Source organism: Pseudophryne corroboree, chromosome 5 (assembly GCF_028390025.1).
Source record: "Pseudophryne corroboree isolate aPseCor3 chromosome 5, aPseCor3.hap2, whole genome shotgun sequence".
In the NCBI taxonomy this organism is placed as follows: domain Eukaryota; kingdom Metazoa; phylum Chordata; class Amphibia; order Anura; family Myobatrachidae; genus Pseudophryne; species Pseudophryne corroboree.
The window spans coordinates 449,804,267-449,829,636 of NC_086448.1; the positions used below are offsets into that span (position 1 = coordinate 449,804,267).

General features: G+C 44.5%; 1 protein-coding gene across 3 annotated transcripts in view; it reads right to left on the reverse strand.

Annotated features, from left to right (window-relative positions):
* The window catches only part of CTNNAL1 (catenin alpha like 1), a 560,796-nt gene that overhangs the window by 36,474 nt on the left and 498,952 nt on the right, over positions 1 to 25,370 (reverse strand). For all 3 annotated transcript variants that reach the window (XM_063922923.1, XM_063922925.1, XM_063922924.1), the window contains exon 12: positions 21,396 to 21,433. In XM_063922923.1, coding sequence (XP_063778993.1) covers positions 21,396 to 21,433 — 38 coding nt within the window. The remainder of the gene's footprint in view (positions 1 to 21,395; positions 21,434 to 25,370) is intronic.

Sequence of the window (25,370 nt, forward strand, 5' to 3'; positions counted from 1 at the left end):
AGGCTTGCCATATTCTATGATACACACGGGCCGAAGAAGGCTTTCTTGGTCTAGGCATAGTTTGGATTAATTGATTCGAAAATCCCTTAGCCTCTAAAACAGAGGTTTCAACAGTCACGCCGTCAAAGACAGGCGATCCAGATACCTGTGACAACAAGGACCCTGCAATAGCAGATCTGGACGTTGAGGGAGCAGTATCGGCACTTCCACGGACATTCTCAACAGGTCTGTGTACCAATACCTTCTTGACAAGCTGGAGTTATTAGAATCATTGCTCCTTTTGCCTGTTTTATCTTTCTCACTACTCTGGGTACTTTGGAACTTTGTTGTTTAGACAAGACGCCATAAGGTCTATCTCTGGTAGACCCCATCTGTTCACTAGTGTCTGAAACACTTCTGGGTGTAGTGCCCATTCGGTTTCCTGAATGGTGTGTCGGCTGAGAAAATCCGCTTCCCAGTTTAGTACACCCGGGACAAATACTGCTGACAATGCTGGGAGATGGAGTTCCGCCAATTTTAGAATGGGAGTTACTTCCTCCATCAGTCTCTTGCTGTGAGTAGCTCCTTGATGATTGAGGTATGCTACTGCCGTCGCATTGTCTGAGTGAATCTGGACTGGTCTTCCCTGCAGACTGTCCTTTGCCTGAACTAGAGCCAAGTAAACGGCCCTTATTTCTAACAGGTTTATTGGCAGGCGACTTTCCCATGCGGTCCATTTTCCCTGGAACCATAGGCTTCCGAGTACCGCCCCCCAGCCCTGCAGGCTGGCATCTGTTGTCAGGACTTGCCACTCTTTTATCCAAAAGGGTCTCGCCTTGTTTAAATGGTCTGTCTGTAGCCACCACGCTAGAGACCTTTTTACATTTACTGGAAACTTTATCATTTGCTTTTTTATCGTCTGATGATTTCCGTTCCATTTGGTCAGAATAAGGTGCTGCAATGGTCTGGAATGGAATTGCGCATATTCCACCATGTCGAAGGCTGATACCATCAGACCCAACAGTCGCATTGCTGCATGGACTGACATTGTCTGGGTGTGCAACGCTTCCTGAGCCATGACCTGCACCTTGACTATCTTTTTCTCTGGTAGGAGAACTTTCTGTAGGTCTGAATCCAATATGGCCCCCAAATGAACCATCCGCTGTGACGGATTCAGGGACGACTTTTCCTAATTTATGAGCCACCCGTGTCTCTGTAAACAAACTATCGTCTGTTGAAGATGGCTCAACAGTAAATCTTGCGACTGTGCTAAGATTAACAAGGCGTCTAGATATGGGAATATTCTTATCCCCTGTTTGCGCAGACAAGCTGCCATAACCACCATGATCTTGGTAAACACCCTGGGTGCTGTAGCTAGCCCGAAGGGCAGAGCTTGGAACTGAAAATGTTCCTGGAAGATAGCAAACCTGAGGTAACACTGATGCCACAGTGCTATAGGCACATGTAGGTAAGCATCCCGTACATCCAGAGATACCATGTAATCTCCCGGTTCCATAGCCAACATTATGGAGCGTAACGTCTCCATGTGGAACTTTGGGATCCAAATGTATTTGTTCAACATTTTCAGATTGAGAATTGGTCGATATGACCCATTTGGTTTCTGGATTAGAAATAGATTGGAGTAAAACCCCTGTCCCCTTTGTGATGGAGGTACTGGGACAATCACACCTGACTGCAGTAATTTTTGGACTGCTTCTTGCAGGACATTTGCCTTCGACTCTATACGAGACGGGCTGGTGCAAAAAAATCTTTGAGGAGGCTGCCTCTTGAATGGGAACCCATACCCCTGAGATACTACCTTCTGCACCTAAGCATCTGCTGTTGACTGTTGCCATATGTGTGCAAAATGAAGGAGTCGGCCCCCAACCCTGGAATCCTCCAGGCGGAGGCCCGTCTCTTCAGGCTGATGGTTTCTGTTCAGGTTTGGAAGCTGGCTTTTTGCTAGCCCACTGCTTCCTACCCCTGGATTTAAACTGGGGTTGCTTAGGCTTCTCTTTAGCTTTCGCTTTGCCTTGCCAACGAAATGAGCGAAATTTTAAACCCTTGGACTTAGGGTTATAAGTAGTGATGAGCGGATTCGGTTTTACTCGGTTTTACTCGGTTTTACTCGGTTCTCAAAACGGCATCTTATTGGCTCACGGATGTCACGTGTTTTGGATAGCCAATAAGATGCCGTTTTGAGAACCGAGTAAAACCGAGTAAAACCGAACCTCGCTCATCACTAGTTATAAGTAGTCGGAAATCTGACCTTTTTCGATTCAGCCTCTGATTCTAGGATATCCGATAAAGATTTTCCAAATAATATATTACCGACAAAAGGCAATGCTTCCAATTCTTTCTTGGATTCCACATCTGCCTTCCAGGTCCGTAGCCAAATTGCTCTGCAAGCGACTACTGTCAAGGCTGAAGCTTTATAAGCAACTGTACCTACATCAATTGCTGCTTCTTCCAAATACTGGGCAGATTGTCTTAAACGGCAAAAACGATCCTCTTGCTCCCTAGTAGGAGAAGGGATGTCATTCTCTAGTTCCTCTATCCATTCGCCCATTGCCTTTGCTACCCAGGCCGAAGCCATAGCAGGTCTTACCACTGCTCCTACTAGAGAAAAAATATTTTTCAAAAGGCTCTCTACCCTTCTGTCTGTGACATCATTTAGTGAGGTAGATGACAGTGGTAAAGCAGATTTATGCACGAGTCGCAGAACATGTGCATCTACTTTAGGAGGAACTTCTCTTTTCGCACAATCCACAGCTGGAAATGGATAAGAATCCCATCTTTTAGGAATCTTATACTTTTTACTGGGCGCTGCCCAAGACTCATCCATCATTTCCGTCAGCTCATCTGACGCTGGGAATTCAGCTTTCACGGATTTTGTTCGTTTAAATACAGGTGCTTTAGCTTTTAACACGGTCTTGGCTGGCTCTTCCAACGAGAGAACAGCCTTCACAGCATTAATAAGTTCAGCTACATCTTCTGAACTAAAACTCTGCGACTGATCATCATACGGAGTATTCGAATCTATTGTATCATCATCCGATGTGTCATCTTGTGTAGTCTGCCACACAGACGTATCTGTCTTAGTCATACCTGTCCTTTGGTTGCTTATAGAGGCTACTGGAACCAAACCATAGGAAGGGAGCTGCATGTATGGGTTCATAGTATAACCTAACCCTTAAGGTGGTGCTACCGGAGTTAACCTGTCCGCTATTAAAGATAGAGTCTTTGCGAACATATTCCATGGTGGCTCTGTTGGTGGTTGAACCAACTCCTGTTTTTTTTACTTCGCTGAAAAGCGAAACAGTTTGCACACAAACCCTCATAAGTAACCAATTGATTCATATCAATTACCCCTGACTTACAAGATAAGCATGTTAGGGCTGTAGGAGTGCTTGATAAATTCTCCTCATCACTTCTGCCGCTCACAGACATGGTAATAATCTGTTATTGACTGCACAATTTGTGACTGAAAATCACCCTATATTTCAGTATATAGAGGTGAGATCAATCTGATCTCAGTGCACCTGATTTAAGGGTCAGAACAGGACTGACATTACACAGAAAAGTCAGCACACATACTAGCAGTCAGTCACATGTTAAAGCATTAGACATTGCCATATGACAATACAACCTCCATAACAACTTATACATAAGTAGGAAAATTGTACTTCTGTTTTTTAACTGGTTCCTTTTTTCCAACATAACATGCAGAAAACACAGTAATATACAGGTCTCATATGCAATAGGTACTAAAAATTAACTATTCATACTAAGAAGTAGAGAGAATTTTTAGTACTGTATACCCTGCCTCCAGAGAGCGGGATACAGGGAGACTCACCACACTTTCATATCCAAGCAAATACGCTCATAAGACGCTGAGTGGATTCAGACGCTACTGATGTACACTACCGCACTTGATAACTGATAACGGACACAGTCTCTCACTGGCGGACACGGACGCTGAACGGCTTCCACTTGTATGCAGACGCTAAGGCCTGCGACTCAGTCTAGGTGGGATTTATAGTGTACACAACCGCAACGTCTAAGCTGCGACCGAGTACCCTCGTGGTAGCGTCTGAGCCGGAAGTGAGGTCATTCAGTTCATGAAACGAGAGACGCGCGGAAACTGGCCATGAACTCGGAGGAGGAGCGGCCAGGAGAGCGTCCGAATCCCCCTGTTGACTTAAACTCCCAGGATCGCGGCCTCTACCTAGTCCTGGCGCCTATGATCCCCGAAGCATAGCGCTGTCGCACTCGAGATGTTCGGCGCATCAACACACTGTTTGTAGTCTCCACCAAATCAGTGTAGCTGTGTCCTGACCCCTCTAGTAAGAGAAAGTCCATAGACTCACCGTCTCCCCATGCTCCGGCCACAGCCTGTTTACGTCTGCTGGACCTGCTAGAACATCCGACACAGACGCCCGTCGAGACAGCACTAATACCCGAAGGTAAGCGTTGTTGCGACCCGGTGGGGAGTTGTTGGAGCGACTCTTTCTAGTATGCGTTTAAGACGCTGTTAAGAGAAGTTGCTCAAAAAAACAATATAGTAAGTCTATAAAAATAAAATAACAAAAAGCTTGCTATATCAGCAGCCCTGCGACCATGCGGCTTCCTGCCGCAACAAGCAAAAAACTGATTTGACTGAGTCAGTGGGCGGGACTATATGGTGAAGGCCCCAATGCATCCTGGGAGGCCAGAAAGCTTGTGACCGTGTTGGTGCTATTTTCGCTGTCGCTCAACAATATCCCAGTGTTATCCTGTGGATAATCCTGTGGACCCAGCCAGAGAAAGAAGAATAATTTCACAATACCAGTTATTTATCCTTCACTTTTCACACAAAGCCATCTGAATGTATAGACTGCAAATAGCTGGGTAACTACCACAGAGATAAAGCTACTGAATCATCTAACTCGCCTCTTTAAAAACATGTATTATGACAATTTCATTAAAACAGAATATGAAACTGTGAGGTTGAAAATTAACGGTTCCCGTAAAACGGCTTATTGTTAGCTTAATCACTTCAACTGCAGAATACAGCATCAAATGACTTAAAAAAAAAAAAAAAAGGAGCATTTTAGGGGCTGAAGTAGAGTATAAAGTAAATCAGGCAAACACATGTAGCTCACCTGCATGGGAAAGTAATGTGTATATTTACCTTTATGTAATGTTGCATGCATCTTGTGATGCAACAGCTCCTGTGTGTATATCTGGTGTGCTACTAATCAACTGCACACACTTGCACCTTCCCTATTCTCAGTACTACCAAGATACACCTGGAAATAGGCAGATTTATTCCTTGGGCATTGTAGCGGACGCCTAGTGGCACCATATAAATGATAGATAAGAATATTATTATTTACGCTTATGTCAAATTCTGCACACCCCTCAGTTCCATCGACACATCCTCACTGAACTTTGCCTATGTGGAGAAACCCCCTTGCTATGTCTCTTCAGCTGGTAGTCTAGATGCGGTCAAAACCCAAACGTCCAGGCTCTCTGTTCTGAAGCATGCCCCATTCAAAAACACACAAACAGTGGCGTAACTACAGGGTGGATAGTCTGGCAAATGTCCAGGAGCCCACAAGATGAAGGGGGGCCACCCCGAAATCAGTCACTAAGGGGCCCATTTGTCAATGAGTGATGAAACTTGTGTATGATAAATGGTGATCCAGCCAGTCAGCTTAGCTCACAACTGTATTTTTCAAACACATAACAGTTAGGAGCTGAACAAATGACAGTTAAGAGCTGATTGGCTTTATCTTTCACAACAAATTTTATCACTCGTTGATAAATAAGCCCCTAAATATGTGATTTGACAATTCATTTCTGTGTACACTGTACTATTAAGTTACTAATCAGTTCAATTAGAGTTGTGGCTTCTAATAAAGTGATACACAAGCACAGGGATCGCCAATGCTGTGTGTATCACAGCCACCCAGGGGCATACCCAGAACTTTGTGGGCCCCATAGCAACATTTTGAAGGGGCCCCATCCCAATACTTCTAGAGAGACATTTATCTGCAGCAGATGTTAATTTCTTTGCCCTATAATAGTGCCCTAGTTCATTTTCTGAACCATAGTAGACCCTTACTTAATGTTATGCCCCATAGCAGTGCCCTAGTTTCTTTTATGAATCGTAGTAGTGCTTAAGTTCACCCTATGTCACATTTCAGAGCTGCCAGTAAACATTATGCCACACAGTACAACCCAATTCACATTATTATATATAGTGCTCCCCGTTTATCAGACTTGCCTACCCTCCTGCAATTAGCGGGAGGCTCTCGTATTTTGCTTGAGTCCCCCGCTGCCCCGCATATTGAATGGCAGCTCCCGGATTTCCACTGCACCCTCCCTTCCCCTCAGAAAACGGACTGCGCATGAGCGAACTCAGAATGAATGGGGGCGGGGACTGAATGGGGAACCGCTAGTAGGACTGTGGGACCTAAACCTGCATACGCCCCTGCCCACAGCAGCAGGTCACTCCTGTTGCTTACAGAAAGAATAGCTTGTCGACAGTGACACCTATCAGAAGCCTGCAGTTTGGAGAAGTCTGTGCGAGCTCCTACAGGTCCCGGCATCTACTCAGAACTGCTAGCATAGCCACAGTGGTCCCATTATCCGCTTCACGGAAGACCCGCGAATCATGGCATTTTTGGGGGCGGAGCCTAATAGAATGGGGCCTCGGCCTGACTGCAGCTGATCCTGTCTGCTTGGTGAGTGGGAGGCGTGTGTATATGTGCATGTCTATATCCTATATAGGTGTGTGAGTATGCATGCATGATGTACTGTATATATGTAATCATATGGAACCACCATCCCCACTGGGGTAGGCATGAGAGAACCTGCCCCTATTACAAGCTAGTCCCCTGTCAGAGGTTTGTTTGCTTAGGCTTACTCTTTCTCACCTCACAGCCCCAAACCTCCCCCCCCTCCCTTTCCCATCCGCAGCACCCCTACCCCCACAGATTCTCCTCTGCTGCTCGCTCTCCTCACAGCTCCAAATTCCCCCCATTCCCAATCCACAGCACCCCCGACCCCCTTCTCACCCACACAGATTCCCCTCTTCTGCTTGTGCTCTCTCCTCACAGCTCCAACCCCCCTCCCTCCCCCCACAGGTTCACATTCTCCTGCTCTCTCTTCTCACATCCTCATCTCCCATCCACGGGGACTGCTCCCCTCCCCCTCAACACACACACACAGAGGTATTTAGAGCAGACTTGTCATGCAGGAGAGTCACATTTTTTGCCCGCTGTCCTGCAAATTGACTTGCAGCTCCCAGATTCCCACTGTCTGCAAGCGGGACCTCTAGGGGAGTTGTTTAAAGGCCAGCCACTGGCACCGCCATGGGGTTGTGAGTAGCGGTGGCCGCCTAGCACAGTAGCGCTAGCACACTGGGTGAGACTGTTTCTTGGCAGTGGAGTGTCAGTATGTATCTCTGCTGTGTAATGTAGCTGTGATGTCAGTGTGTACCATGTCCTGCGCTTTGTACTTTAGTTTTCATCTGCCACTGCAGGACACACCTCTGAGTGACAATGGATACGCCCATAGGTGGAGATAAACACGCCCCTTGGGTGGAATGTGACACGCCCCCTCAATGGCACGCAATTTATAATCTCCCTGAAACTACTTTTCAAAAGTAGGCAAGTATGCCGTTTATATTGTGCCTCATTAAAGTGCCCTGGTTCATATTATATAACATTAAAATGCCCTACAGTTCGTTTTATACCACACTACAATGAGCAGGTCCAGGTGCATACCTAAATATATTGCAGGCCCCAAGGAAACAGTTTGAAATGACCCCTACGTACCACCCAATGCCGAAAAATGTATATAACACATGTAACTGACAGGGAAGATGGGCCCTCTCAGCTCTGGGCCCCATAGCAGCTGCACTGCCTGCACCTATGGTAGCTACGCCCTTGCAGCCACCAGTGCACTCAGGATGCAGCAGAACTCAGCTTCTCCTTCTTGTGTAAGCCCACCCACAGACTCCTGCGTAACTAGCCAATGGAAGTCTGGGGGTGGGCTTATACAGAAAGTAGAACTGAAGCGCAGTGCTGTATCCAGAGTGCAGCCGTGGCTGTGATACACAGGGCTGCTGATCCCAAGGGTCATGCAGCCATCACACATATTACATGTAACATTAAAGGTATGTTTATTTGTTTAACCCCCGGATTCCCCCCCACGCTATGTGTGGTCTGCGCTACAGCCCAGGGGCAGCAGCCGCCACTGATTACGACTAGCAGCTGGGAAAGTGGAGCTGATACACTTACGCCTCATGTATTTCTCATATACATGATACAGAAATTAGACATATGATAAAAAGTGTAGACCTAAGGGTTTATACAAATAAAATAGGAAGCCCACCTTGAGTTTGCAAGGGGCCTCCAAACCTCTCTTTACGCCACTACACATAAGACACAGTATGCTCTTAAACAGACATATGTTCAACTCCGCATCAGCACCTTGGTGTGTACTTCAGCTACAATATGTATTTTTTTATATGTTTTACTGTACTGTGGATTCAAATATCATGAAACACCTTAAAACAAAATTTCAGGGTTAAAAGATAAACGAAAAAATAATAATAAAGAAAAAAATCTTCAGCCCTCACAGGTTCCATAGGCAATTACAGCAAACTTCCAGTACTTACACTTCTAACAAGATTAAGTTGCTATGAGTAATATTTAATTTCCGTTGCATCTAGTTATCAGTCTTCCCCTTGGCAAGTTTTAATATGCTCTCTAGCTTGTACTGTAATCAGAGCTGACAAATGCATGTGTTTCCAGATGGCCTGGTTAACAGTAGAAATCAACATTCCCTGTTGTTGTAATACACACATTTTTTCAGCATGTCAAAGGACAAGCAAATCTGCTGCTAGAAGCAAAGAGAGGAATATTCTGTTTGAAGTTATACAAAAAAGTTCCTTCAAAATGAAAAGGCATGTTAGTGCGTGAAAGCGATAGTCAGACTGCAGTACTTCTGATTGCAGAAAACCGTGCTTTGAGGACACAGCAGATATGAAAGGAATAGCTTTCAGACATGTCATGCAATTTGATGTGTACTTTACATTGTCATCTGCTTCATAGGCCCCTAACTGGTGGAATTGATTACTTTTCCCATACAGTGCCACCTTTTTGAATTAAGTGATTTAGGGGCCTATTCATCATACTTTATGGGCTGTTACACATTCGAAAACACTAATTTCCACATGTTTTTAGTAGAGGTGAGCGGCGGACACTTATCGGGTTTTGGATCTGGATCTCTGTTCGTGTTTTGGATCTGGATTGGTTTTGCCAAAACCACCCTTTCGGGTTCTGGTTTTGGACCTGAATGTTTTTGAAAAAAAACATAACAGTTAAAATTACAGAATTTGGGGGTATTTTTGATCCTATGGTATTATTAACCTCAATAACATTCATTTCCACTCATTTCCAGTCTATTCTGAACACCTCACAATATTGTTTTTAGGCCAAAAGGTTGCACCGAGGTAGCTGGATGACTAAACTAAGCGACACAAGTGGGCAGCACAAACAAACAAAGTGGGCTCATCTAGGAGTGGCACTGCAGTGGCAGACAGGATGGCTGTTTTCAAAACTAGGCCCCAAAGAGCACATAATGTAAAGAAAAAGAAAAAAACAAAAAAAAAAGAGGTGCAAGGTGGAATTGTCCTTGGCCCGTCCCACCCACCCTTATGTTGTCCCCCAGTTGGTTGCGAGGAGCTGTTGATGGGTCACGTTCCGCTTCAGTTGACAATTTTCTCACCAGCAGGTCTTTGCACTCCTGCAGACTTGTGTCTGCCGGACAGAGAGATACAACGTAGGCTTTAAACCTGAGATCGAGCAGGGTGGCCAAAATGTAGTGTTCTGATTTCAAAAGATTGAGACACCTTTGAATGCTGGCAAAGCGAATGAAGGGCTACATCCACAAGTCCCACATACTTAGCGGAATCGCTCCATCTTAGCTCCTCCTTCAATTTCTCCAGCTGCTTCTGCAAAAGCCTGATGAGGGGAAAGACCTGACTTAAGCTGGCAGTGTCTGAACTGACTTCACGTGTGGCAAGTTTGAAGGGTTGGAGAACCTTGCACAACATGGAAAAATCATTCTCCACTGTGCTTGAGTCAGGTGCTTTCTCCCTCCTTTGCCTATATCATTGGTGGATGTATAGTTTTGAATGGCCTTTTGCTGCTCCTCCATCCTCTGAAGCATAAAGAGTGTTGAATTCCACCTCATTACCACCTCTTGCTTCAGGTGATGGCAGGGCAGGTTCAGGAGTGTTTGCTGGCGCTCCACTCTTTGGCACGCATTCGCTGAATGTCGAAAGTGGCCCGCAATTTTTCGGTACACCGACAGCATCTCCCCTGTCGTTTTTAAAAAAAATTCTGCACCACCAAATTAATTTCTATGTGCAAAACGTGGGACGTGCTGGAATTTGCCCAGATGTAATGCATGCACAATATTGGTGGCATTGTCAGATATCACAAATCCCCAGGAGAGTCTAAGTGGGGTAAGCCATTGTGCGATGATGTTCCTCAGATTCCATAAGAGGTTGTTAGCGGTGTGCCTCTTACGGAAACCAGTGATACACAGCGTAGCATGCCTATGAATGAGCTGGCATTTGTGAGATGCTGCTGTCGTTGCTGCGGAAGGCAATACATCTACCCAGTGGGCTGTCACAGTCATGTAGTCCTTAGTTTGCCCTGCTCCACTTGTTCACATGTCCGTGGTTAAGTGGACAGTGGGTACAACTGCATTTTTCAGTACACTGAGGACACTTTTCTTAATGTCCCTGTACAGTCCGGGAATCACTTGTCTAGTGAAGTGGAATCTAATAGAGATTTGGTACCGGGGACACAGTACGTCCATCAACTGTCTAAATCCCACTGCACTAATGGCAGATACCGGACGCACGTCTAACCCCAGCATAGTTGTTATGGCCTCAGTAATCCGCTTTGCAACAGGGTGACTGCCGTCATATTTCATCTTCCTCGCAAAGGACTGTTGGAAAGTCAATTGCTTAGTTGAAGTAGTACAAGTGGTCTTCCGACTTTGTATCTGGGATGACGATCGACTCCCAGCGGCAGCAGCAGTAGGCGTACCACTCAAGGATCCTCCGGAGGAATTCCGGATAGGAAAAGACGCGTCAGTCATGCCAGTGACTTGGCCTGCAGGACTACTTACGTTCCTGACTGAGGAGGAAATTGACATTGAGGAAGTTGGTGGTGTGGATTGCAGGAGCTTGGGTACAACAGGAAGAAGGGATTTAGATGTCAGTGGACTGCTTACACTCTTACCCAAAGTTTCTGAACTTGACAATGACTTATGATGAATGCGCTGCAGGTGATGTATAAGGCAAGATGTTCCTTGGTGGTTAACGTCCTTACCCCTACTTATTATGGATTAACAAAGGCAACATACGCCTTGTCCAGATTTGTGGAGAAATAATTTCACAACAAAGAGGTGGCTTTTTTGGTATTTTACCAGGCATGACAATGGGCTTTTTCTTCCCATGGACAACAATGGTCTCTCCTGGTGCCTTAGTCAAACAAACCACATCACCATCAGAATCCTCATCGTCAACTTTCTCCTCAGCGCCAGCTACACCCACATCCTCCTCATCCTGGTGTACTTCTACAGTGACATCCTCAATCTCAAAATTCAGCAACTGGACTGGCGGTGCTCCTCCCAGCACTTGCAGGGGGCGTGCAAATGGTGGCCATACAGTCTTGCGAAGGTCAGGCCTAGAAGACATCGCAACCGCGGACACACTTGGACTCTCCTTGGGGATTTGTGATATCTCTAAAAGCACAGTTGTTTTTTCCTGTGCTTTAACAAGCTTATTTATTTTTTTTGAGAGGGAGGAGGGTTTCCATCCTCATGAGAAGCTGAACCACCAGTCATGAACATAGGCCAAGGCCTTAGCCTTTCCTTGCCACTTTGTGTCTTGAATGGCATATTGCCAATTTTACGTTTCTCATCAGATATTTTTTTTTTCTTTCTGATTATTAATTTTTGCTTCTTGGATTTTACATGCACTTTATGACATTGGGCATCGACCTTGGCAGACGACGTTGATGGAATTGCATCGTTAATGTCATGACTGGTGGCCACAGCAGCTTCAGCACTAGTACTAGGAACTGGAAGTGGTTCCTGATCTTCCACTATTTTTTTCCTCCAAATTTTTGTTCATTTCACAAGACATCACCCCTTAACTATTACAGCACACAGAACAGTGCCCCTTTATTTTCATACCCCCCTTCTAATTTTACAGCATACAAGACAGGGCCAGTGTACTTTTATTTTAACAACAGCACCCCTGTATTTTTTACAGCATACAGGGCCAGTGAACTTTTATTTTAATAAAAGCATCCCTGAATTTTTACAGCATACAGGATAGGGCCAGCACCCCTGTATTTTCACTGCATACAGGAGGACAGTGCTCCTGCCCCTGTACAACACAGTGACAGGCAGGACAGCAATACCCATGTACAGCTGAAGCACCCCTAACAGCACATGAAACACCAGTGACAGCCAGGACAGCACTCCTAACATCACAGGGACACCACAGTGACAGCAACATCGCCCCTACGGAGCACACACTGACCCCAGCCGACACCACCACCCACAGAGAAAGAAAGAGGTCTGTCTCCCTCCAAGTCCGGAGTGAAAATGGCAGCGATGCACTGCTGTTTATATGGTATCCACAACCCGCGAGAATCCGACAGCGGGATGATGACGTTTTGACTCGAACCAGACTTGGATCCGGGCTCGGAGCATGAAGTTCAGGGGGATTTGGTTCTCTGAGAACCGAACCCGCTCATCTCTAATTTTAAGTAACGGGCTCCCAAGGCGTGCCGCCTAGTATTCAGCAAACTATGAAAAGTTTCAGTTTCTTCAGATGACGTTGGTACCTAGAGCCCCACTCCTTCCTATGGGAAGAAGGTCCAGGGTTGTGAAGAGTGATCCCTCCACAACCTCCGCACTATAGGCCTAATTCAGTAAGGAATGCATCTGTGATACATTCGCATACTGTAGCCCTTGTCCAGTGTGCGCATGTGCAGGAGCCGTACTGCGCGTGCACACACCGTGAGAGGCAATGGCATGTCACTTATGCGAATGCATCTGCCTGATTGATAGGCAGCGGCGTTCGCCGGGCAGAGACGTTTACGCACCATTTAACACCTTGGGTAACTGCCATATATGCAGTAAAGATATACTGCTCATACTATATAATTCATACAGGTATCGCTCCCCTCTCACCAATGCCTGGTGTAAGTGAGAGGCAGCAGCATACTTCTGTGCAGTAGCAGACAGTATCCATTTTTCACTATACAATCTCTATTTAAGGGTACTCTCATTACTGTACCATCTGGGAGCCACCTTGCTCTGAACTTCAACAGGGTTCACTATATGGAATAGTTGAAAGCATATACCTACTGCTCTTCCTTCACCCATAAATACAGTATACCAGAATGGACCCGCTCACTTTCTTTATACCCTGTGGTCAAACCACACGTAATATACCAAATTCCATCTGATCTTGGCAGTAAAAACGTGATGGGCCAGGTTAGTACCAGTTTTGATAACACCTGGTACTGCAGGTCTCATTAGGTGTATAGCAAGCAGCAGCAGTCCACTGGCATGATACTGTTGGGGTCTTTCACTGATTAATAGTATTCTTTTTGCCTTTTCCCTCTCCTTCCTTTCCTTTAATTTTACCTATCCTGGCAAAAGTATGGTGAACCAAGAGGTCTTGTTTTTCCTTATAACTAAGTATTTCAGAGACGCTTGGAGAAACTCAAACAAATACTACCATTACTCTGCCGTTTGATAGCTTTATGACATATACAGTGTATCTACTGCTGTGATAAACTTCTGTTTAATAAGTAATTTATCTCTGTGACACATCTATTGGTATGAAACTCGACTGCTATTGGGACAACTGTATGATCATTGATTTATTGATTACAAACATAGGACACATTGTGATTTTACCTAGTGATATGTAACATTGTACCCCTAGGGCAGCCATCAGGGGGGACTACACCGTTCTTGTAGGTCCGCCACGCTCCACCTACATGTAACAGACACAGTATGACATCACATAGTGGTGGAGCAGAGTGACAGATTCTTTCTTTTTTTTTTGAGGGGGGGGGGGGGGGGGAAGGGGGGCTTTCTATTTTGTCAGTCCCGGACCTCAGATTTTCTGATGGCAGCCCTGCCCCTATGAAAGGGAGACTACGTGTATAGGCATATTAAATCAAACTGCTATTTTGTTACCAATTCTCCGCTAATTTGCGTGCTACAATATCAATAACGGACAATAATACACTAAAAGAATAATCTTTCACTTGAAAACACTTTTTTCAGTTATTGGCAAAAGTATAGCTTCATATAGGTTACTTGGCAAAAGTAAAGTAAAAGTTGAGCTTCTTGTTGAGTCGAGTGGCCATCATGTCGATTTGTGGATACCTCCACTGACGTGTCAGCCACTGGAACACCTCCGGGTGGAGGCCCCATTCCCCCGGATGCAGGTCGTGTCTGCTGAGAAAATCTGCTTCCCAGTTGTCTACTCGCGGAATAAAGACCGCCGACAATGCCACGGCATGTTATTCCGCCCAGAGGAGAATTCTTGACACCTCTGACATTGCGGCTCTGCTTTTCGTTCCACCCTGTCGGTTTATGTACGTTACCGTTGTCACATTGTCCGACTGGACTTGAATGGCCTGATTCTGAAAAAGAGATATGAGGCCTGCAGAAGGGAGTTGTAGACAACCCTGAGTTGCAGGATGTTTATTGGAAGGACAACTTCCTGACTTGACCCTGAAACTGTACCCCCCGGGTGACTGCACCCTAAACCTCTGAGGTTTGCGTTTGTGGTTAAAAGGATCCAATTCTGAACCCCGAACCTTCGACCCACCACAAGAGGGAGATCCTGGCTTTCGGGGACAGCCAAATCCTCTGGTGCATGTAAAGATGCGATCCGGACCATTTGTCCAACAGATCCAGTGGGAAGGGCCTTGCATGAAACCTTCCATACTGAATTGCTTCGCAAGAAGCCACCATTTTCCCCAGAAAGCGGATGCATAGATGTACTGAGACTCGGGGCGGCTTCAAGACGGGCCGAACCATCGACTGGATTACCATTGCTTTTCCAAGGGAAGGAACACTCTCTGAGACTCTGTGTCCAGTATCATTCCTAGGAGATGAAGCTTCTGCGTTGGTTCTATGTGAGATTTTGGTAGGTTCAGAATCCACCCATGATCCAGGAGTAATCTGGTTGTGAGACCAATGTTCTCCAACAACTGCTCCGTGGACGCAGCCTTTATCAGAAGTTCGTCCAGGTAAGAAATTACATTCACTCCTTGTTTTCGGCATAGTATTATCTCTGCCTTCACTTTGGTGAACACCCTCGGTGAAACGGAGAGACCAAATGGCAGGGCCTGGAACTGGTATTGACAGTCCTGCAGTGCAAACCGTAGATAAGCCTAATGAGGCAGTCAGATCGGAATGTGAAGGTACGCATCCTTGATATCCAGAGACACTAGGAATTCCCCCTCTTCCAGACCTGAGATCACCACTCTCAGAGACTCCATCTTGAATTTGAACACTCGTAAGTATGGATTCAATGACTTGAGGTTCAGAATCGGTCTTACAGAACCGTCCGGTTTCTGTACTACAAACAAGCTGGAATAGTAACCCTTGTTTTGTAGATGAAGTGGAACTGGAACAATGACCTGGGTCTGTACCAGTTTCTGAACGGTGTCCTGTAAGGTTATTCTTGCCTCTTGTGAAATTGGTAAGCCCGATTTGAAGAATCTGTGAGGTGGTAGATTCTGGAACTCCAGCCTGTTGCCCTGGGATATAAGGTCTATGACCCAGGGATCCTGGCAAGATCTTGTCCAGATGTGACTGAAGCATTTTTGCCGGGCTCCCACCTGCCTGTCTCCCAGGCATCGCGGTCCACTATCATGCGGAAGGTTATGAGGAGGCAGAGCCTGTGAACCAGCAGTCGCTGGTTTGCATGGTTTACCTCTAGCACCTCTGGCGGCGGTTTTAGAACCTCTGGCTTTGCCTCTAAACTTGGCAGTCCGAAAGGACTGTAAATTGGGTCCTGAGTAGGCCTTCCTAGCTGGCGGAGCTGCAGAAGGTAGATAGGTGGACTTACCTGCAGTAGCTCGTGAGATCCACTTGTCGAGTTCGTCACCAAATAAGGCCTCACCTGTGAAAGGCATGCCTTTCACACCTTTCTTGCAGTCCACGTCAGCAGTCCATTGACATAGCCATAATCCCCTGCGTGCCGACACTGCCATAGCTGTGGTGCATGCATTAAGTAAACCTATCTCTTTAATGGCTTCAACCATAACGTTTGCAGTTTGCAGAGTCTTGTATGTGTTGCATGAGTAAAACAATTTCCTCTTGAGGTACCCAGAAACCCCCCCTAACTGACCACGTTTTTTTTTGTGTGGATAGAAGCAGATGACGGAGGGTAGCTGCTGGCACTCAGCAGTGGCAGGCACTCCACTCGGAAGCTGTGGAAGAGCCGTAGGTTCTCTGCACTGTCAGGGGGCACTCGGCAGTAGCGGCAGCAAAGGAGAGGCAGGCACCGGCGGGAGCTGCGAGAACACAGCGGCAGGTGAGGCAGGCATCGGCGGGAGCTGCGAGAACACAGCGGCAGGTGAGGCAGGCACCGCGGGAGCTGTGAGACCACAGTGGCAGGTGAGGCAGGCACCACAGGAGCTGTGAGACCATGGTGGCAGGTGAGGCAGTCACCGGCGGGAGCTGCAGGACCACAGCGGCAGTGGCGGGAGCTGCGGTACCACGGCAGGTGAGGCAGGCACCGGCAGTGGTGGGAACTATGGGAGTCAGGACCATAGCGGCAGCGGCGAGTGAGACAGGCAGCGGCGAGAGCTACTGGACCCTCAGCAGCAGTGAGAGGCAGTATTTTTATACATGTGAGTATAGTTTACAAATTACATATATATATATATATAAAAAAATGAAGAACAGCGCCTAGGCTAATCCTAAATTTAGACACACAAAGTGAAATATATGATAAATGTGATCAAAATAAAAAATATATTTCGACACCCCCCATGGATCAATGGGTGGCAGCTCGTGCCCAGTAAGTAGATAAAATGTAAAAAATGAAGTGCAATAGAGCGCCTACTGGTGTTTAACAGGATTCTGGATTTATAGGATTTCTATATAGCCAGTTCACCATGTGAAAAGTGCAAAGTGTAAGTTAAGAAGGATTGACTTAGCTTCCTTGGGAACAGCTTCAGTCTGATGACACTTTTAGGACATGTAAAACAGAAATAAAAACCAACATAGTGTATACTGTTTGATTATATACAGTGTTCAACACTTTAGGGACCTTGCTAGTCCCAATATGGGTAAATAAGCTGGATGGTGGGTAATATTTCCAGTACACAAAGGCTGGACGAATTTATAAAACAAACAATTTAATATAACAAATCCTGAAGTAAATGTAGGTAGCACACGTACAAGAATAAAATTGTATATACAGCTTATCTGTCCACAAACGGAATCACCAGGTGAGCATCAGCCCAATCCTATTGGTGGATATTAAAAATGTCCCGAAGCAAATGCAGGTAACATACGTACAAGATATAAAAATAAATACAGCTTATCTGTCCATTCAGAGAAGTCACGGGTGAGTCATAAGTCCCGGTCCCGACGCGTTTCGTCCTGTGGCATAGGACTTCATCAAGGGGATGCATGGTGGGGACACAGCAGGGTATTTATGAGGTTGATCATTAGTCACATGACCAACAGGAAGCAGACATCACTTCCTGTGATGACTGAAAGTATATGCTATTACATTTTCAATATCTCTATTTAAACATTAGTATTGGTGTAAGGAGATAAAAACCACATATCTATTAAATTGAACATATAAAAGCGAGGGCTTTCTGTGCTAAACGGCTCTGTAGCGGTTGTGAACCGCATCTTGAGCCGCATGACGTCACTTCCGCCCAGCGCTGTATAGAGCGGTCGTGCGCCCTGTGACACGCGGCGTGAACCGCAAACGTCACTTCCACCGGATACTAGAGGGAATAGTTCAAGGTGACACACAGTGTTACAGCCGCCGCGTCACTTCCCGCTGAGGAGTATCTCTTATGAGTCCGGCTGAAGTAGGATGGAGATTTAAAAGTCCTGGAACGCACGGCCATCTTTAAATGCTTTAGCCCAATAAAATGTTGTTGGTCGTGGCGCCGTGGAACGCACGGCCATTTTGGCTGAGAATTAATACACAGGAAGACAATAAACGAATCGTTTGTATCTAAAAGTAATTAGAACAATTTTTAGTGTAATAATACATATTAAAAATACAATAAAAAAGTTTGCAGAATGGAGTTATAAATATTAGTTAATGATCTCAACTCGGTGAAGGTGCAATAAAGTGAATTATAGGAAAACCATATATCTGAGTATGTGGCTGGAAGTGAGGAGACTTTAAAAAGGGGGGGTGGATAATTACAAAAAGGGTGCAATCTCAAACCCTTCATTAAAACCAAGGGGGGCAAGTGTCTTGAGTTCGAATATCCAAAACATTTCACGTTTAGATAATTTATTAAGAATGTCTCCACCTCTTTCTCCAAGATTAACCCTGAAGATATGACTTTTAAAGGTATCGAAATTGTTAATCTTGGAGAAAGAGGTGGAGACATTCTTAATAAATTATCTAAACGTGAAATGTTTTGGATATTCGAACTCAAGACACTTGCCCCCCTTGGTTTTAATGAAGGGTTTGAGATTGCACCCTTTTTGTAATTATCCACCCCCCCTTTTTAAAGTCTCCTCACTTCCAGCCACATACTCAGATATATGGTTTTCCTATAATTCACTTTATTGCACCTTCACCGAGTTGAGATCATTAACTAATATTTATAACTCCATTCTGCAAACTTTTTTATTGTATTTTTAATATGTATTATTACACTAAAAATTGTTCTAATTACTTTTAGATACAAACGATTCGTTTATTGTCTTCCTGTGTATTAATTCTCAGCCAAAATGGCCGTGCGTTCCACGGCGCCACGACCAACAACATTTTATTGGGCTAAAGCATTTAAAGATGGCCGTGCGTTCCAGGACTTTTAAATCTCCATCCTACTTCAGCCGGACTCATAAGAGATACTCCTCAGCGGGAAGTGACGCGGCGGCTGTAACACTGTGTGTCACCTTGAACTATTCCCTCTAGTATCCGGTGGAAGTGACGTTTGCGGTTCACGCCGCGTGTCACAGGGCGCACGACCGCTCTATACAGCGCTGGGCGGAAGTGACGTCATGCGGCTCAAGATGCGGTTCACAACCGCTACAGAGCCGTTTAGCACAGAAAGCCCTCGCTTTTATATGTTCAATTTAATAGATATGTGGTTTTTATCTCCTTACACCAATACTAATGTTTAAATAGAGATATTGAAAATGTAATAGCATATACTTTCAGTCATCACAGGAAGTGATGTCTGCTTCCTGTTGGTCATGTGACTAATGATCAACCTCATAAATACCCTGCTGTGTCCCCACCATGCATCCCCTTGATGAAGTCCTATGCCACAGGACGAAACGCGTCGGGACCGGGACTTATGACTCACCCGTGACTTCTCTGAATGGACAGATAAGCTGTATTTATTTTTATATCTTGTACGTATGTTACCTGCATTTGCTTCGGGACATTTTTAATATCCACCAATAGGATTGGGCTGATGCTCACCTGGTGATTCCGTTTGTGGACAGATAAGCTGTATATACAATTTTATTCTTGTACGTGTGCTACCTACATTTACTTCAGGATTTGTTATATTAAATTGTTTGTTTTATAAATTCGTCCAGCCTTTGTGTACTGGAAATATTACCCACCATCCAGCTTATTTACCCATATTGGGACTAGCAAGGTCCCTAAAGTGTTGAACACTGTATATAATCAAACAGTATACACTATGTTGGTTTTTATTTCTGTTTTACATGTCCTAAAAGTGTCATCAGACTGAAGCTGTTCCCAAGGAAGCTAAGTCAATCCTTCTTAACTTACACTTTGCACTTTTCACATGGTGAACTGGCTATATAGAAATCCTATAAATCCAGAATCCTGTTAAACACCAGTAGGCGCTCTATTGCACTTCATTTTTTACATATATATATATATATATATATATATATATATATAGACACACCTAGATACAAGCAAAGGAGAGTGCGAATCACTTAATTTTAAAACATCTATAAAAATATATAGGAAACCATCCAAATCGTCTGAATAAGACTCGTACCAAGACTTCTTGGTAAGAGTCTTATTCAGACAATTTGGATGGTTCCTATATATTTTTAGATGTTTTAAAAATAATGTGATTGGCACTATGGGCGCACTCTCTATTGCTTGTATCTAGATGATTTAACTCCAGGAGTCCGGAGTCTGTTTGGAGAGGAATCCAATGCTACTTCCCGGATCCGTTCTGCAAAACAGACCTTTATTTAACCATCATTCTGTTGTTTTTATTTATATTATATTATATATATATATATATATATATATATATATGTATATGTATATGTATATGACGCGTTAGTGTGACTGGTGGTCTCACAATATTGACGCCGGGATCCCGGCATCTGAATATCCTGCAGGTCGGCATGCCCACCAACAGGGACTATATCTACTCGTGGGTGTCCACGAATAGAACCTGTGGCGAGTGCACAGTGAGGTGATGGCCCCTCCGGCCAGCTAAATGCCGGGATGGTGACCGGCGGTCTCCCGACTGACAGTCCCGAAAACCCAACCCATATACATATAATAAATATATATATATAGCGCACATACTGTATCTGGAAACCCCCTTTACAAATCCTGCGTATGCCCCTGCTGCATTATGGTATTTTGATATTGGCCCCACAAACTGTAACCATGATAAGGGAGGCTGAGGGGATGTGTAATGTTGTATATCATGTGATTCTAGATATTTCAGATACTTTTCTCTTGTAAGGAAATATTATCAATAAGAATTAGGTAAACTGGTGTTTAGTGATTACTAACAGTCATTAATAAGCCATTCTGCTTCTCATTTGATCAGATGTAAATTAGAACTGCGGCATAATAAATCACATGTGTAGGTCTGACAATGTACATACAGTATGTTTTGTTTTTCAATTAGGAAATAATAAAAGGTGCATACAGAAGGACATCATGTTATTAAATGGTGGCATTACTTCATCAAAGATTAACATTGATAAAAGTTATCCTACATATATCTGTGATATTTTACGTTTTTACAAAAATGCCTCTGGTCTAAACATTCTGATGTAATCATTAGAGATAGTCAAGTTTACAAGAATGTATTAAAGTTTGTAAGCCAAGACAAAATCACATAACTTACCCCTGGTCTTGGAAGTGAAAGATAGGCACGCTTCTCACCTGTCAGAAAAAAAAATCCATGTGAGTGGATAAATCACACAGCAGTTAAACACGTTACATTTTGTGTTCTAGTATTCTGTTACAACTTATCTATGGATCTTTACAAAATGTAAAAAAAAACCAACTTTTCAGGTTCGATGTAATTTAAAGCGGGTTTATAAAAATGTTCAAAAACTTTGTAACACATCTCGGTCCAACCTGTGGCTCTCCAGCTGTTGTGGAACTACATGTCCCAGCATGCCCTGCCACAGTTTTAGCATTCCCTAACAACAAAACTGTGGCAGGGCATGCTGGGATTTACAGTTTCACAACAGCTGGAGAGCCACAGGTTGGCCAGGCCTGCTCTAAGGGGTTGAATTATCAAAAGGTGAAAAAAGAGTGGGAAAGTGAGCCAGCTTCTACCTATCATTTTACAGAATGTACTCAAATAAATGCTACCTTGATTGGTTGTTGTGGTTAGGTTATCCACTGGTTTTCTTTTTCACTCTTCAATACTAGACATATCCACCCCTGAGCACCTTCATGTGGCTGCCACTACAATACCGCTTTCCGATAGCAATGTCGGGTTGCACCCGGGATTTGGAAATGGGTCCTTCCAGGATGCGATCCGGCACTGGACTTTTTCACACGGCACCTGACCAATAACCCTTCTTTATTCCCCGAGTTAAAATACGCCGCACAGCGACCCACATCGATACCAGGTTATTTATGCAGTGTGAAAGGGGTATACGAAGATTTTTCCTGCTTCCTGTGCTACGCATACTTGATGCATACTGTACCGTCCAACATTCTGATATCCTGTTGTGGGAAATCTTGTGCATGCCGAAGGTGGCCAAGCCCCTTGGTGTATGACTTTATGGGGGCATGACTGTGTGCCAGACCCCGTTACTCGTCAGGCTGGAGGCGAGTTCAGCACTCTGGCTGCTGCTGTGCTGCCCTCAGCCTCTCCCAAAAGTAAATGGATGCTGCACAGCATCCAATCACCACAGCAGTTGGAGCTAGAACGTCCAGGAGCGGTTAAGAGAGGAGGGGGCCTGTGTGCAGTCTCTGTGTGGGCTACCTCAAGTGACATGTTCAAGTGACATGGTTCAAGTGACATGTTCCTGGTGATTTTTCTACTGTGCATGAATGCAGCACGATTTCCCTGGTCATTCGTGCAGCACTGCCGTCGCAGTACTCTGGAGAGGTAAGTATAATACATGGGGGCCGGGTGTGAGGTGTGGGCCCCACCCTACTCACATTATAGAAACGCCATCTCTGGCATCCAGACCAGGGTTGTCTGGTTTAAAACAATTTTTTTTTTTTTTTTTTTATAAAAACCACTCTGTTTTTTTAATTTTATTTATTATGCTGTTAGAACAGGGACGGCGCAGTGACTTATTAAAAAAAAGCCTATTATACAGAAAAAAATAGTGTTTTTATTCAAACTGTTTAATGCCGGTGACATGCCCAGTGCTAATGCTTAACTCGTGTGTGTGTGTGTGTGTGTGTGTGTGTGTGTGTGTGTGTGTGTGTGTGTGTGTGTGTGTGTGCGTATGTGTGTTTGTGTTTCTCTGAAAAGTGCTATTGCATTTTCCATTTTGTATTACTATTCAGATTTATTTAATTATAATTAATGTTTAACATTAACTTGTTGATTTTATTTTTAATTTTCTCTATGAGTGTACTTTGCATGTAGTAATGTGATTAGTCTATCTACATTTATTCAGATGTAATAGGAATAATAAGTTGTAACAAATTGGGTTTATTGAAATACATAAAATAAATCAAATCAAAGCCTAATAACATTATTAATGTTAGGAAGCATAAAACTTGGTTGATCGAGGTTTCTAATATATGATTCTTTTTTTGTTCATTAAAACATGAATGCAAAAAAAAGCGGGGTTTTTTGTTTTGTTTTTCACATTTTTTTTTTCCCCCAACCCTAATCCAAATACTTCCTATGTCGTCAGTCTCAATATTCTCAACAGGTAATTGAGAAATTTAGTTTAGTGATCTCTTGTTTTGTTTGATTCTTTGGTAAGGTTAATTACCAACTAGTTCTCACTGAAACTTTCTGCAAAATAGTTCTGCATGTTCAGCTGAGGTTTATGTACTCACTGACTTTATTTGAAAGTTAAAATTAATGCATTCTATATTTTAAATATTTGACACAACCAGCCCCAACGTAGATTTTTTTTTTCTTTTTTTACTAAGTTATGTGCGGAAAATGTCTAAATCATGTTAACAAAAAGTCCAACAGGCCATGGTAAACACTAGAAAGATGTGTACCTGGACGATATGCCGGCAGACAAAATAAGATTTTAAACCTACCGGTAAATCTATTTCTCCTAGTCCGTAGAGGATGCTGGGGACTCCGTAAGGACCATGGGGTATAGACGGGCTCCGCAGGAGATAGGGCACCTAAAAAGAACTTTTACTATGGGTGTGCACTGGCTCCTCCCTCTATGCCCCTCCTCCAGACCTCAGTTAGAGAACTGTGCCCAGACGAGATGGACAATACAAGGCAGGATTTAGAAATCCAAGGGCAAGATTCATACCAGCCCACACCAATCATACCATGTAACCTGGATTATACATAACCAGTTAACCGCCGTATGAACAATAACAGTAACGGTCCAAGACCGATTCCAACTGTAACAGAACCCTTATGTAAGCAACAACTATATACAAGTCTTGCAGAGTTTCCGCACTGGGACGGGCGCCCAGCATCCTCTACGGACTAGGAGAAATAGATTTACCGGTAGGTTTAAAATCTTATTTTCTCTTACGTCCTAGAGGATGCTGGGACTCCGTAAGGACCATGGGGTTTATACCAAAGCATCCAATCGGGCGGGAGAGTGCGTATGACTCTGCAGCATTGACTGAGCAAACGCTAGGTCCACATCAGCCAGGGTATCAAACTTGTAGAATTTAGCAAAAGTGTTTGACCCCGACCAAGTCGCCGCTCGGCAAAGCTGTAATGCCGAGACGCCTCGGGCAGCCGCCCAAGAAGAGCCCACCTTCCTAGTGGAATGGGCCTTAACCGAATATGGTACCGGCAATCCAGCCGAAGAATGAGCCTGCTGAATCGTATTACAGATCCAGCGAGCAATAGTCTGCTTCGAAGCAGGTGCGCCAATCTTATTAGCAGCATATAGGACAAACAGAGCCTCTGTTTTCCTATTTCTAGCCGTCCTGGCTACATAAATCTTTAAGGCCCTGACTACGTCCAGGGATCTGGAATCCTCCAGGTCACTTGTAGCCACAGGCACCACAATAAGTTGATTCATATGGAATGAAGAAACCACTTTAGGCAAAAATTGCGGACGTGTCCTCAATTCAGCTCGATCCACATGAAAAATCAAGTAGGGGCTCTTGTGTGACAAAGCCGCCAATTCTGACACTCGCCTTGCTGATGCTAAGGCCAACAACATGACCACCTTCCAGGTAAGAAATTTCAACTCAACCTTGTTAAGCGGTTCAAACCAGTGTGATTTTAGGAACTGCAACACCACGTTCAGGTCCCATGGTGCCACTGGAGGCACAAAAGGGGGCTGGATGTGCAGCACTCCCTTTACAAACGTCTGGAAGAGAAGCCAATTCCTTCTGAAAGAAAATCGAGAGGACCGAAATCTGTACCTTAACAGAGCCTAATTTCAGGCCCATATCCACTCCTGTCTGTAGGAAGTGGAGAAAACGACCCAAATGAAAATCTTCCGTAGGTGCATTCTTGGTCTCACACCAAGACACATACTTTCGCCAGATACGGTGATAATGTTTTACCGTCACCTCCTTCCTAGCCTTTATTAAAGTAGGGATGACCTCTTCCGGAATCCCCTTTTTCGCTAGGATTCGGCGTTCAACCGCCATGCCGTCAAACGTAACCGCGGTAAGTCTTGAAATACACAGGGCCCCTGTTACAACAGGTCTTACCTCAGAGGAAGAGGCCAGGGAT